At 48.8% G+C, this 15,877-nt stretch overlaps 1 protein-coding gene across 11 annotated transcripts in view; it reads left to right on the forward strand.

The window, feature by feature from the left end:
- KIF1A (kinesin family member 1A) overlaps nucleotides 1-15,877 on the forward strand; it is a 181,620-nt gene that overhangs the window by 21,656 nt on the left and 144,087 nt on the right. For all 11 annotated transcript variants that reach the window (XM_030575581.1, XM_030575583.1, XM_030575589.1 and 8 more), the window contains exon 2: nucleotides 5,608-5,776. In XM_030575581.1, coding sequence (XP_030431441.1) covers nucleotides 5,671-5,776 — 106 coding nt within the window. In that variant the 5' untranslated portion in view covers nucleotides 5,608-5,670. The remainder of the gene's footprint in view (nucleotides 1-5,607; nucleotides 5,777-15,877) is intronic.

The following is a 15,877-nucleotide window of genomic DNA, read 5'->3' on the forward strand; positions in this document are numbered from 1 at the left end:
CCTAGACAAATTGGAGGATTGGGCCAAAAGAAATCTGATGAGGTTCAACAAGGACAAGTGCAGAGTCCTGCACTTAGGAAGGAAGAATCCCATGCACTGCTACAGGCTGGGGATGGACTGGCTAAGCAGCAGTTCTGCAGAAAAGGACCTGGGGATTACAGTGGATGAGAAGCTGGATATGAGTCAGCAGTGTGCCCTTGTTGCCAAGAAGGCTAACGGCATAATGGGCTGCATTAGTAGGGGAATTGCCAGCATATCCAGGGACATGATCATTCCCCTCTATTCGGCATTGGTGAGGCCACATCTGGAGTATTGCATCCAGTTTGGGGCCCCCCAGTACAGAAACTGGAGAGAGTCCAGCGAAGGGCAATGAAAATGATCACGGTACTGGGGCATATGACTTACAAGGAGAGGCTGATGGAACTGGGCTTGTTTAGTCTGCAGAAGAGAAGAGTGAGGGGGGATTTGATAGCAGCCTTCAACTACCTGAAGGGGGGTTCCAAAGAGGATGGATCTAGGCCGTTCTTAGTGGTGGCAGATGACAGAACAAGGAGCCATGGTCTCAAGTTGCAGTGGGAGAGGTCTTGGTTGGATATTAGGGAACATTATTTCACTAGGAGGGTGGTGAAGCACTGGAACGGGTTACCTAGGGAGGTGGTGGAATCTCCTTTCTTAGAGGTTTTTAAGGTCAGGCTTGACAAAGCCCTGGCTGGGATCAGTTAGTTGGGGATTGGCCCTGCTTTGAGCAGGGGGTTGGACTAGATGACCTCCTGAGGTCCCTTCCAACACTAATCTTCTGTGATTATTGAGGGGGCAGAACAGATCTGGACATGGAGAAGTCTGGAGATAAATGTGAGAAGGGAAGGACAGGCAGTAGAAACAAAAATGAAACTGTTTGAGCAGCATATTCCAGATGTCTTGAGGTCTTTGAGTGTAGCCTTCATTGATTTGAGATCTACCATACCATTCTCTCACTAGAAGGGAAAGCCTATGATGGCAGCAGGCTATAAAAGAGACCCAGTTTGGGAATAAGAACCGTTCAAGAAATATATGTTTGCTGATGTTTTAAAGAAAGTCACACCAGTGAACTGGTGGAAGTCACTTAAGCATTTGTATTCAAAGACTGTTGAAGTGATAATCTCACTTTTAACAGCAGTAGCTTCTTCTGCAGGTGTAGAAGGAATATTTTCTTCCTTTGGACTAATTCATCCCAAATTGAGAAATCGTCTGGGACCTGAAAAAGCAGGAAGGCTTGTTTTTCTCTTCCAGATTATGGGCAAACAGGAAAATGAAGGTGAAGATGACTGAGTTAGCTGCACAAGCCAATATTTTAAGTTTCTCATGTTGAGCTGGCTGACATAGTTGATTTTTTTTTTTTTTAAGATTTCATTTAACTAGTTTAGTTAAAAACAGTTTTATCAAACCTGATTTTAAAAAACTTTAACTAGATTCAAAAATTCATATACTTGTATTGTTATAATATTGTTTGCTGTTGAAGAAAAAAAATCCATAATACATAACGTTGTTTTAGTTAAATAAGAATTTAACTGTCTGGTGATGGTCTCTTCCTAATACAGCATGGCAAGAAAATCCTCCATATATTAATGATTAACCTGTTGAATTGGAGATGGTTCACTTCCCAATGACTTCATAAATATCTGCTTCAATTACCTTTGGTAAATGAAATAACCAATCATTTATTTTCTGATATAGCTGTAAAACGAATCTGAAAAGTTTTAGAAATAACTCACTCAAAAAATGTATAGTGTGTACTTTCTAAAAATGAAACCTACATCCATCTCTGAGTTGTGAAGAATATGTATGAAGGTTGTAACAGCTAACAAGAATGCACTTTTATGTAGAAATCCATAGTGACTAATGAAGTAAATCAGTTTGATTTAAATCAAATCCACTGTGTCTGTCACCCAGTTTTGCAGGATCCCTTTAACTTGTCAGTCAGCTTTGGACATAACTATCTTGTATAATTTTGTATCATCTACAAACATTGTCTCCTCACTTTTTACCCCATTTTCCAGATTGTTTATTCATATGTTCAACAGCCCTGGTCCTAGCACAGATCCTTGAGGACTGTAACAGAGCATAGCAGGGCCCGCCTTAGTCCTGCCTCTGCTCTGATCCAAAAATCACTCAGAGACCCTCAGGTTCAGCAATCACCAGTGCAGTCCTATCACCTTCTCACCCTATACAGCTTGGGGTTTTCAGCCTTGAGGACTGCTTAGTTACTGTATCCAGACAGGAAGTATGTTTCACCCCCACTTCTTTTATCTGTGCCTGTATATAGCCCCAGGCTAATCAGGCTGACAGCTGTTTCCCCTTTGCCAATCAGGCACAGGTTTCTCTAGCCAGCTCCAATTTACCTCCCTTAGTCAGAGCTGTTGAGACAGAGGGCTGGCTCAGGTGTTCCTGCCCAGCACTCTGCCACAGGGACCCTGCTATTTACCTATCTGCACTGTGAAAACTGACCATTTATTCCTACCCTTTGTTTCATATATTTTAACCAGTGACTGATCCATGAGACAACCATCCCTCCTTTGGTGAGGGACCTTGTCAAAATATTTCTGAAAGTGCAGGTACACTGTGTCCCTTGTGCCCACATGTTGGCTGACCCCCTCAAAGAATTCTAATAGTGAGAGACAGTCCATGTCATAAAGAGCTTGGCATCTAGATCGGCGTGGGCAAACTTTTTGGCCCGAGGGCCACGTCAGGGTTGTGATAATGTATGGAGGGCCAGGTAGGGAAGGCTGTGCCTCCCCAAACAGCCTGGCCCCTGCCCCCTATCTGCCCTCTCCCACTTCCTGCCCCCTGACCGCCCCCCTCAGAACCTCTGACCCATCTAACTCTCCTGCTTCTTGTCCCCTGACAGTCCTCTCCCAGAACCCCCTGCCCCTAACGGCCCCCCCACCCCGGACTCCACCCTCTATACAACCCCCCTTGCTCCCTGTCCCCTGACTGCCCCCCAGAACCCCTTGCCCCTTATCCAACCCCCCGCTCCCTGACCATGCCACTCAGAGCAGCCGGAGCTCACAGCCCCGCTGCCCAGCCGGAGCCAGCCATGCCGCTGCGCTGCCCGGCAGGAGCTTGCAGCCCTGCCATCCGGAGTACTGGTGGCTTGGTGAGCTGAGGCTGCTGGGGAGGGGGAACAGCAGGGGAGGGGCCGGGGGCTAGTCTCTCTGGCTGGGAGCTCAAGGGCCAGGCAGGATGGTCCCGCAGGCCACTCTGGTCTAGATAGACAAAAGGTGGTAAAGAAAAGAGATGTTCTCACAGTCAGTCAGCAGCTAGGCTCTCAGGCCTGCCATGCTAGGCCCTGTCCACTAGGCCAAATAATCTGATTAGGGTCAGGCAAATGACTGTAAAAAGGTCATGTTTGTGTTCCATGTGTATTGCTAGTTTCTACAATTGAATGTGCTGAGTTTCAGCAAAGCAGGGTTTGTTTAGCTGAGAGCTGAAACTGGCCTCCGAAAATCAAACATACCATTTCTGCTTCCAAAATCAGTGAGAGCAGAGATTCTGGAAGCAGAACTCAGTTGGTGACTTTGTTGATCATGCAAGAGGCAGAACAGACTACAGCTCAATTTTTCTTAGCTTTGACTTTGCTGGACCCAGCCTACTGACAGCAGTTTTGACAGTAAGAATCCAGTTGTGGGCTGAAATAGAAAAGGGGCCAAAATATTGAATACCAAGATGTCAGTGTATCTGGCACTTTGCTGAGCCTAGCTGAAATATAGGCATGCACTCACAATGGGTGCTTGCTCCTTCACCAGCAATGTGCAGCACTGTGCTGCCTCCTTGTGCCTGAATGCACAATTTAGTGCAAAGACCAGTATGCCAGCAGCATCTCCATTCAAGACACGCGGGAGTTCGTTTGACAAGCTGGCACTTCTGCATTCACTGGGCTTGTAAAAAATAAACCAAACCCACAGAGGATTTGGAGAGGGAAAAGGTGTTGAGAATAAGCCATGCACTAAACCATAAAATCTGGGTGGAGTTTCTCTACAGAATTTACACCCATTTATATAACATGCCCCCTGCTGGAAAACTGGGATGACTGTCCTTTTCAGAACAGCGGAATGAGTGTCAAATAATAGTGTTCCCTGAGAAGGGGTGAAGGGAGAGCTCAGTGGCTAAATCCAGGGTTGTGAGTTCAATCCTTGAGGGGGCCATTTAGGGATCTGGGGCAAAAATCAGTACTTGGTCCTGCTAGTGAAGGCAGGGGGTTGGACTAAATGACCTTTCAAGGTCTCTTCCAGTTCTAGGAGATAGGATATCTCCATTAATTTAGATTTTGGGGAGGGATAGCTCAGTGGTTTGAGCACTAGCCTGCTAAACCCAGGGTTGTGAATTCAATCCTTGAGGGGGCCATTTAGGGATCTGGGGCAAAAATATGTCTGGGGATTGGTCCTGCTTTGAGCAGGGGGTTGGACTAGATGACCTCCCAAGGTCCCTTCCAATCCTGATATTCTAAGGGCTATAATTTTTCCCATCTAATCAAAACAAATTCATTCCTTAGCCCAGCTACCCTTCTCCCACCCCCACTTTGCCAGGGTGTGACAGGGAGGTGCTCATCACACCATATGAAGGACAGGGCTCTGTTTGTGGATTGCCTTTGTGTTCTGTCACATCTCTGCTGCCTGGGGTTAGCCAGAGCTGAGGTCCTGAGGAGCCATGTAAGGAGAAGCAGCATCTGAGGCATTGCTCTGACCTCACACTAGTTTTGCTCTGTTGCCTAGGAGATTTCACCAGGTGTAGGAGGAGCCTCAAGATCTGGAGAAGGCTCTGCAGGGTAGCATGCTTTCTGGGCTTGATTCTCCTCTTGCTTACCCTAGTGCAGGCCAGGAGTTGTTCCATTGAAATCAGTGGCGTTAACGTAGGGTAAGAGTCTGCGGGGTGAGGGAGCAGGGGCCCTCTGTCTGTGGAGCAGCATAGAAAGGGGTCCAGGAGGCTGGAAGTATAGCATATCTGCAGGAAAGCACTCTCCATCCTTGCCTCAATGTGTGCTCTACAGAGCATGGCTCTCTGGGAGGTGAGAATGGGCAGTTATTGCTGGCTCATGGAAAAGTTGCAGATGGCCTCGTCTTCACTAAGACAATTAACTCGAGTTAAGAACACTCCTTTCCTTCCTAGTGGAGACACGGTCTGGATGTGTGCGCAGCCCCCGCCTAGGGGGGCCCTGATCTCAGCAGGGGCCTCTAGGTGCTATTCTGATGATGACTAATAAATCAGACTAGGAAGGGGCATGCAGCAATGAGCTGCTGCCAGGAGGATGGGGTTGCAGGTCCCTGCCTGCCTGATGCTTTCACGGCTCCCCTTGCTCTGAGCCCGGCAAGCCCGGTGCTAACGGGCTGTCCTGGTCATGGCCCAGGGAAGTCGAGGCTAAGGTGTACTCTCTGGCTGCTTGGAAAGCTTTAGCCTCATGCTTGTCACTGGGTCTCAGCCCTGAGAGCGTGGAAATGGTGAGCCTCAGATGAGAGCTGAACGGGTGCTGCTGCAAGGGAGCCCCAGTCTCAGGGACACTTCACCAGCTTCCCTACAGCAGCATCCTGCAGAGCTTAGAGACTTTTCCTAACATGCCTTTCTGGGTCCTTCCAGGGCGTTCCTTGTGTTGCCAGGAGTGCAACCCCTGCTGGAAAAAGCGACCTTAAGGCCAGCAAGATGGCGGGAGCATCTGTGAAGGTGGCGGTGCGAGTGCGTCCGTTCAACTCCCGTGAGATGAGCCGGGATTCCAAATGCATCATCCAGATGACAGGAAGCACCACCAGTGAGTAGCAGCTCTGGCCCTGCGCACAAATGCCGTTGGGGGCTAGGAAGGAGGCAGGCTACACCCAGATCTGCATTCATTTCCACTGGGCTGGGTGCTGCTAATGGCAAAATAGCCACTTGAGGTCCTACCGGTGCTCGGGAGGGACCCTCTTTCTCCTGCTGCCACCAGTATTGCTAGCCCCAATGTCATGAGTCAGTCCCTCAAGAATCATGAGTCTGAAAATCATGGGAGTTTTTTTTTTTAAATCACACATTTGGGTTATTTTTCTTTTCCTTCTGGCTTTTGTGCCTCTCAAATGCACATGGGTCATGTTTTCAGGGTTTTCTCAGCACCCGTGAGGGCCAGAAAACTACAGTAAAAGCTGAGATTCTTTGGTGATCACAAGCATCCAGGAGCTGGGGCTTTAAAAAAAGCCTCAAATATAAGGAGCCTGGTGATGAAATCTGAACTTCCCACTCCAGATATAGAGACTGGTTGTTTGCTGTGTTGTACAGTGTGGCATCAGTTATGGCTGTGAAATACCAGCACTGGTGAAGGAGCAGAGAATTGTGTTCTGGTAGCAATTTATATCATCTTTGCTCTTGCTGAACGCAGATGTAACCTCACTTCTGCAGGCGCAAGGCGGTGGAGACTTGGACTCGTGGTGTGGCGCTAACGTTGGATAAACTGTCTTCTTGCCACCACAGGGGTTTTATCCTGTCGCCCATCACTGTGGTATCTCAGCACCTTCCATGTAAAAGCGATGCCAATAGTGAAATCCCCAGTGGACTCCATGGAGCCTCTGGCTCTCCTCACTTTTTGGGGTATAAACTCTGCTTGGGGGATGTTTTGATTGGCTGGTTACTGCTGGTTTGTATTGTTAGATGGGGGAGTCGATGTTGTGTTATTCTTGGGACAGTGGAAGGGCTCTTTCTTCACAGCAGTCCACTCCATGGGGGGCAGCATGGCCTAGCATCTAGAGCACTAGACTGGGACTCTGAAGAGCTGGGCTCTGTTCCCATCTCTGCCACTGCCCTCCTGAGTGACTGTGGGCAGGTCACTTTATCTCCCATTGCCTTTGTTTCCTCCTCTGTAAAATGGAGATAATGGTGCTGCCCTCCTTTGGAAAGTACTTGGAAATCTACAGATGGGCAGTGCTAGGTATTCTTCTTCTAGTCAGAGCATCTGTAAGGCATTGTTGAACTACCACCATAGAGAGAGCCTTCGGATTCGCTCTCCCATTTGATTCATTTGCTTGTAGCACATTATGAAACGGGCTATCATGGGTTGCTGTTGACCATATGTAATTTCTCATTTCAGTCTCCCTCGTGCAGTTACCCCCCTTTGGTAACTAGACTATAGTGCAGCGTTACTATAAAATACCACAGCCATCTAGCACAGGACACCACCCTGACGTTTGATTCCTAATGGCTATATACCTACCAGCACTTCCAGCAGGAGGTTCTGACTCTGGCCCTTTGGCTGAGGGCTTTTTGGAGATTACCCCTATTCTCCTTTGGGGGACTCAGAGTATTTTTCTGCACAGAAATTGTCAGGCCTCTCCCCCTCCCAGTTCAGAGAGCTGTCCTGGCTCAACCAAAGCCTCACACTTCTCACGTAAGCTGCAACATCACCATGTTCTCTCCACTGCAGAGCTGGACAATGCAGGTGACTATACTGGGTCATCTGGCTGTAATGTTGTCACATATATATGGGCATCAACTTTACTGGGCTGTCTGGGACGTGGTGTATCTGCCACTTTTTCCCATTCATGGAAGCACTCTGGTGGTGGCTGCTGCCTTATGGTCGTTTGGCCATTGCCACCAGTGCCACCTGGAGTGGATGTTTGACAAATCAAAGGAGTATTTCCTGATGGTGCGGAGTCAAATCATGCCTCTCCCACCATCCCTGCATCTCTGGAGGGTGCTTATGGCTTTATTGCACTGCTGGATGCTCGTAGTTAGCGCGGCAGTCCGTACAGTCACCTCTATGACAAGGCTGTGTGATGTTCTGGATAGTCAACTAGTGTAGTGGTTTTCAAACTTTTTTCCTTTTCACCCAGTTAAAGAAAATTGTTGATGCCTGTGACCCAACATAATTATATCTTTTGAGAAGAGTTTTAATAAAAGTCTAATATTGCAATACATTCCAGCTTAACTCACTTTACATAATTAACACTAGACACTAGCCTTAGTAAGCCTATGGTAAAGAGTGTGAGAGGTGGCCCAGGGTAGGGCAGAAGGTGGGGTGTGGGGGGAGGTCTGCAGGGTGGGGCCAAGGATGAAGGGTTCAGGATGCGGGGCGGGGGAGCCTCAGGGCTGGTGCAGAGGTTGGGGCTGGGGGTGCAGGCTCTGAGGTGGGGCCAGGGATGAGGAGTTTGAAGTGCAGCCAGACTGCCCCAGGGCTGGGGCCAGAGGACTCCCCACAGCCCTCTCCCCACTGGCAGCAGCTAGCTCTGGGGGAAAGGATCCCTGGGTCCCTCTCTCCCTCTGCATGGAACTCAGGAGGAAGGGTCCCTCTCTCCTACCGGTAGCACAGACTCCGGGGGAAGGGGCCCTCTCCTCACCTGCACAGAGCTCAGGGGGAAAGGCCTCTCTCTCCTGGAGCTCTGGGGAAGGGCCTCTCTCCCACCGGCGAGCTCCGGGGCTGGGAGTGTGCTCAGTATTGGCTTGCGTTCAAATGTATCATGGTTGTGGTAATAAAGCAGAGTCACTCAGGTCCTTTTGCTCACCCATGACTGGGACCTGAGAAGACTCTTAACAGCAAAGCCATTTGAAATGGGGTGGAGGCTTTCAGAAGTGAAGCTCTACGGTTATTGAGTACCATGATCTTTAGCAGACTTCCAAATATGAGATTTACAAACATAGGAATTGATCTCTAAACACTGTATTCTTGGCAGAATTATGAGAGAGATCCTTGACATAACTCCACTGGCTTCAGTGGAATGATGTCCATGTACACCAGCTGAAGACCTGGCCCATCAGTGGTTCTCAGAGGTGGCCTATGGGCCGACTCCGTGGGCTCTGGGGCTGGAGCACCCATGGAAAAAAAAAGTGGGTACTCAGCACCTATTGGCAAGCCCTGCCGATCAGCTCCTCTCCCTCTTTCCCAGCGCCTGCCCCCCGCCCAGCTGTTCAATGGTGGGTGGGAGGCTCTGAGGGTGGGGAGGGGAAGGAGCAGGGGTAGGAAGAGGTGGGGCGGGGGCGTGAAGAGGCAGGGTGGAGGTGGGGAAAAGGTAGAGTCGGGGTGGGGCCTGGGACGGATCCAGGGGCTGAGCACCCCTCCTCCACCCTCCCAGGGAAATAAGAAAGTCAGTGCCTTTGTCCTTTGCTGAGATAAAGGGGGGAAATAGAATGCATGATAGGTAGGGGGAAGTAATCAAACAGCCAGACTAGCTGCAGTAAAGCTGTTTGTTTCCATATTATCTTCTCTGTGCTCTCCTAATATATTTTTGTATTTGTAAGTAAATATAATGGCAACCCTGGCCAGGTCATCTGTGGGGTCTGGTTGAACTAAAGGAGCGGGTGAGGGAGCTCAAGGGCAGTAGCAGACTCATAGACCTCTGTACATGGTCCAGCCACCAGCAGGGGGACAAAGAGCCCTGCCACGTTAGCATGACTACACAGTCTCTACGGATGCTGCAGGGAAGGGCCAGAGTGGGAGAAGTGGTCACTCCGAAGGTCATGATTGAGAACTGTTATGATTCCCCCACATCACGAGAGTCCTTCATTATGGAAAGCACCTCCCCCCCTTGGTCCACCCAAACGCAGATTAGTTAACCTTCTGGTCGTGCTGCAAGTCCCAGCTCTTCTCCTGAGCACTGGAGGAGCGACATCTGTTGGGACTCTGCATTTGGTCTTAAGGAGGCTAGGTACTGAGTACGGGCAGTTTATTACCTGTTGGAATAGATCAGGTGGGAGATTGTTAGCATAAATTATTGTTGGGAGGGCACAGCCCAGGGTGGGGGGGTTCTGACTCTGATCTAGAATTGGGTGGAAAATTTTGACAAAAACTGAAAATTTGGAGGAAGCCTTCCTCTACCCCCAATGTGATTCTACCACAGCTTTGCCCATCAACCCACAATGACATAGCTGCAATGTTAAGTCCTGGCCTCTTGGAACCAGCTTGCATTGCTGAACAGTACATTACCTAACTGGGCTGGAGATCCCCTCTGCTTGAGCCTGACATGCTTTGTCGATAGCAAATGTAATAATGGTAACTTCGGCCCAGATCCTCAGAAGCATGAAGGTGCCTTACTCCCATTGACTACATCTAAATACCTTTGAGGACATAGGCCTTCATCCTTGGGGTTCTGGAGTGTTGCCTAAAGTTCAACAGAATTGAATGTGATGCAGCAGGCGTGTTAGAGAGCTTTTTAAACCGGGCATGAGGCACCTACACTCTTATCTGCCAAAGGGAAGGGACAGAGTTCACATGTGTCATAAACAGATAGCTAAGGGTTAATGTCTCTTACACCTGGAAAGAGGTAACCTGAAGTACCTGACCAGAGGACCAATCAGGAAACCAGACTTTTCAGGTCTGGGTGGAGGGAAGTTTGTGTCTGAGTTCTTTGTCTTCTGCCTGTACTCTCTCGGCTATGAGAAGTGATTTTTTTCTGTCTCCTGCGTTTCTAATCTTCTGTTTCCCAGTTGTAAGTACAAAAGATCAGATAGTGATTTATATGGTTTTTTTGTATTTACATGTGTGTAGTTGCTGGAGTGCTTTGAATTGTATTCTTTTTGAATAAGGCTGTTTATTCATATTTCTTTTAAGCAATTGACCCTGTATTTGTCACCTTGATACAGAGAGACCATTTTTATGTATTTTTCTTTCTTTTTATATAAAGCTTTCTTTTTAAGACCTGTTGGAGTTTTTCTTTAGTGGGGAACTCCAGGGAATTGAGTCTGTGCTCACCAGGGAATTGGTGGGAGGAAGAAGTCAGGGGGAAATCTGTGTGTGTTAGATTTACTAGCCTGACTTTGCATTCCCTCTGGGTGAGGGGGGAAGAGAGATTAGCTCTCAGTACTTCTGTTTTCCAAGGCTGGAAACGGGGAGGGTGGAATCCCTCTGTTTAGATTCACGGAGTTTGCTTCTGTTTATCTCTCCAGGAACCCAGGGAGGGAATACCTGGAAGGGAGGGGGGAAGGGAAAAGGTTTATTTCCCTTTGTTGTGAGATTCAAGAGATTTGGGTCTTGGGGTCCCCAGGGAAGGTTTGGGGGGACCAGAGTGCCCCAAAACACTCTAATTTTTTGGGTGGTGGCAGCTTTACCAGGTCCAAGCTGATAACTAAGCTTGGTGGTTTTCATGCTAACCCCCATATTTTGGACGCTAAGGTCCAAATCTGGGACTAGGTTATGATAACATGACTCCCGAGAATGTGACTCAGGCTCTTCCAGCTTTGGAAAGCAATGTCTCTGTAACATTCCCCTGGTGTTATCTGGTCCGGTGATCTGCTACATCACTCCAATCCTCGACTCTGGGAGCCAGCCTTACCCTGCTCTGCTGTGAGAACCCCCATTCCTGGGCTGTTCTCACACAGCCTCTGGCATGTAAGCTGCTCCCAGCTATGTGAGTGAGCACTTTTGGCCAGCTGCTGCTTGGATTGTGCAGCCGAATGACACTAGCCAATATCTTTGATCTCAGACACAACCCTAGGAACCTCTGTCTTGCAGTATCCAGTTATGCCTGCTGGACTCTGCAAGCTTATATGAATTCATCAATTTAACAAAGAAATTGATATTTACCAGGCTTGTTATCCCAAGGGGAGTTTCTGACAGGCTTCAAACCAAACGCACTGCTTCAGGTAGAATAAACAAGTAGACTTATTAACCACAAAGAGAGATTTTAAGTGATTATAAGTCAAAGCACAACTAGTCAGATTTCGTCAAATGAAATAAAAGCAAAACACATTCTAAGCTGATCCCAACACTTTCAGTGCCTTTACAAACGTAGATGCTTCTCACCACAGGCTGGCTGGTTGCCCTTCAGCCAGTCTCTCCCCTTTGATCAGTGCTTTAGTTGCTTGGTGGTGGTGTCTGTAGATGGAGGTGGAAGAGAGAGAGTATGGCTAACATCTCTCCCTTTTATCATGTTCTTTCTTCCCTCTTGGCTTTGCCCCCCCCCCCCCCCAGTCAGGTGAGCATTACCGCATCATAATCCCAAACTGACCAAGGGAAGGGGGGTGACTCACATGAGAGTCCAACAGATCCTTTGTTACTGCCTAGGCCAGTGTCCTTTGTTCCTCTGAGGCTGGGCTGGGTTTGTCCCATACATGCCCTGATGAGGTGTGAACTGCCCCTCTGATCCTGGAGAGTTTTGCCTGGGCTTGTTTTAAGTCATGAGGACACATTTTCAGCCTCATAACTATATACATGAAATTATAACCTATAACATTACTATAACATTACTGTGACAACAATGCTGAGCACATCGTGAGCCTTCCAGAGACACCCGACTTGACAAACTTTGCATTGGCTACCACACAAGCATATTATAAGGATGAACATCGGGGTGCAGGGTGTTCCCCCGAAGTAAAGAGCATCACAGTCTCCCAGAAGTAGGCTGTCTGCTGACACGGTCTCTTTTAAAAGTGCTGAGAAAAGACCCAGCCAAAAGGGACTGTCCTTCCCAGCATTCTGTACAGCTCTCCATGTAACCTCTGTAGAATCGGATACAAATGGCCATATGAGGGAGTGATTAAAATAGACTCCTTCCTTCCTTTCTGGATGAAACATCCTACGTCACAAGCTTTGGGTCTGGGTGGATGCAGAAGTGACTAGCTCACGTTGAGAGCACTAGTCTTGCTGCCGAGACAACATAGAGCTTTTGTTGTGAGGTGAATCTCTCAGGAAGTCTCGTGGGCAGATTGGTCCAGATGATGTTGACGAGGTCGCTTGCCTTCTGGAACGGACCCCAGAGAGCTCCAGGAACTCCTCCCTCTTACACAAGAGGGGCTAGGGTGCACCAGTTCCATCAGCACATCCTGAACCCACCTCCTGGTGGGTCAGGTGCCATGCCTGCCCTGCCAAGCTCAGCCTGAGTTATGGGGGTCAGGCAGAACTTCAGTTTTGCTGTGTTGGCTGGGAGGCAGGGGTTTGCAATCCATGAATGGGGTATAGGCTCCCAAAGCACTGTGTATTCAGTTTCTTGTGTCTGTGCCCTTGAATCCTTTCACATGCCCACCCAGCCCTCCACACCGCCAATGATGTGTGCCTGGAGGATCTCTTCTTTCCCTTCTCCCACATCTGTGCTTCCAGGCATGGAACCATTTCCCCAGAGCCTTTCCCATGCAACCGCCTCCTCCCTGCAAACACCTCCCTCTGCCATGTGGCTTGTAAGTGAGTTGATTACAGACCCATCATGATGAGCACATGCCTCACTGAGTGTCCATATAGTCATATTATTGTAACCCCTTACCCACCTCAATTCCTTCTGCTCTTCTTGTTTACCATGTTCACTTGTGTCATCTCTGACTTTAGCTCAGAAGTTGCTCGGATCAGGTCTTTATATCCTATAAAGTGAATCGCACATTTTTGGGTGCTGCTTATTATTCTAGTACTATGGTAGCACCTAGCAATCTCAGTTGAGCCCCATTGCACTAGGTGCAGTACAGAAAGGTAACAAAGAAGGTAGCCCTGTCCCAGAGAGCTCTCAGTCTATATGTCCAACAGATGGATGGAGACAGTAGTGGGAGGTAACAATGAAACAGAGAGAATGTAGCAGAAAAACAGAAATCCCAGCTGGCCCCTCGCCTAACCCCAATGGCAGATGAGGGTGACTTATAGGCATCATGAAAGAGGCAGGTTTTTTAGTGTGAATGATTTGATACCAGTTGGGTATTTTGTGATGGAAGGAGGTCAGAAAACCCCTTTAGATGTGAATCTTCTAGAGAGGGGATCAAACCCAATGGAGACAGGCCAGTAACAGGAAATCCCTATATTTCCTGCCTGTCCGGACATGCCACGAGAATTAATTCCATCTGGTGTGTTATAGTCCAGCATTTGCCACACTGTTGTGCCAGTGTAGCCTCCTGTCCTACCACTGTCGCCCTGTCCTGAAAGGAGAATGGAATGTAGGACTGTGGGTGGCCCTTTTAAAGAGGTCAGGCCCAGCTCCAGCTGTGACACAAATTCAGTCCCATCCCCAGTGATGAGAAGCAGCAAGGTCATGTGGCTTGTAGGTCATGTGACTTAACTAAGCCTTTTAGGGGAAGAGAAGAGCAGAGGAGCTCTCCCCTGAGGAATTTGTCCTCTCCAGGCTGGGGAGAAGGAGGAGGACTTCTGGAAGGATATGCTGAGAGCTTCTGCTCCATAAAACAGCAGGAAGACAGACCAGACCCTCAGTGAGGGGTTTTTGTGGCTGTTTGGACTGGACTGGTGTACCTCAGAAAGGTTTTTGTTAAACGACTCAGCTGGATGGCCAGGTCACAGGAGCAGCCAAACCAGGCTGAGAAGCCCTGAGAAAGGGAAACAGAAGCAGACCACTACAGAGCCACCCCAGACCATGAAGGGGCTATTGGGATGCAGACACATGGCTACCAGGCCCCCTCTCTTTCATCTTGTGCTTACACACACATTTCTCTGGCCCGTGGGGTCCCATACCTGTCTCTAGAAGTGCTGGCTGGATCCTTCAGCGGCGCGGAACAGGTGGCAGCTCTGCATCGGTAGAGAGAGCTGGTTCTCCTCCGAAGGATTCTAGCCTTCCTGCCCAGGCTGAAGCTGACCCTGCAGGCAGCTGCAGGGTGAGAGCTCTTTGTCTCTGGTCAGTGGTGCTGGTGTGGGAGCTTTCCTGACAAGAGAAGCAGTGAAGCCAAAGCCCTTCTGATAGGGAGGCTTTTATCATCCACAAAACAAAGCAGCCATTGAAACCCGAATAGCAAATGAGTGGCTAATCCCCTCAGCTAGGCATGAGAGCTGTTTATTTTCAGCCTCCCATCAGACCTGTTGGGTAGGCCAGTGTGGCAGATGTAGTGCGCAGGGCAGTGAGAGCTTCTCTAGCATTTGGGCAGGGAGGGAGAGAGAGGAGGCCTAGTGTGGAAGGAATGATGTATGTGCAGGGAGGTCTTGGGCCTGATTAGCCTCTCAGTCACACCAGTTCTGGCCTGGTGGGACTCCACTGGGGAGTGCTTGAAGGATTGTTAGAGGGCTTGCCCATGGTTGTGTGTGCTGTCTATGGATGTACAGAGTCAGCTCTGTTGCTGCACTGGCTGCAGGACCATGTGCTCTGTGGTGACATGCATCTGACGAAGTGGGGTTATCACCCACGAAAGCTCGTGCTCCAAAATGTCTGTTAGTCTATAAGGTGCCACAGGATTCTTTGCTGCTTTTACAGATCCAGACTAACACGGCTACCCCTCTGATATGTGGTGCACTTGTTAGTTTCAGTGTAGCTCTGTCAGGAGATGGTAACAGCAGAGGATTTCTAGAGGGATGCTCCCCCAGTGTCCTTGAAAGTTGAGCTAACTGCATTCGTGTGCCTCTCTGCACTGTCCTCACATGCATGCTTGCCGCCTCTGTTGGCAGAGAGGCAATTCAATAGGCATGTTGCATTTCTCCATTAAAGTGGCTGTTTCATAGCTATTTTCAGTCTGTGTGCTTTTGTCGGTTTTGCCAGCGCATTAGTGGAATCAGTGGAACCCCCGTCGGCCAGTGAGATGCTCTGAAGCCTATCTAGTCCCATCTCTTTGAGTTTCTGCTTTAGATAATGAGATAATGGGCTTGCTGGCCAATGTCACGTTCCATCCCATCCCAGATATTTTCAGGAAGGGTATAGACTTGTTGTTTGGGCTTGTGTGTGAGATAAGAATTCTACTGGCAATGGAATGATATATTATTGTAGCTGAAGTCAATCCTGAAGAAGCCTGGATCAAGGCTGCCCTGACAGTTTGCACATGTAGGATTTTTGAGGGAATATTGAACAAGATGCCGGCGGTCTGATCTCTCCCCTGATTTAGTTGCCCAGGAGGCCTCAGTCTTTGCTTCATGGTCAGCAGGTGGAAGCAGAGCGAATGCCCTCTGTCCTAGCCTGAGGCACAGGTGCTGTTTTACCAACTCGACATGCGAGACACCAGGTCAGTGGTCTGGTGGTTTATATTGTTGTGTTGCAGTTGCCCTTCCTTG

Source organism: Gopherus evgoodei, chromosome 9 (assembly GCF_007399415.2).
Source record: "Gopherus evgoodei ecotype Sinaloan lineage chromosome 9, rGopEvg1_v1.p, whole genome shotgun sequence".
In the NCBI taxonomy this organism is placed as follows: Eukaryota; Metazoa; Chordata; order Testudines; family Testudinidae; genus Gopherus; species Gopherus evgoodei.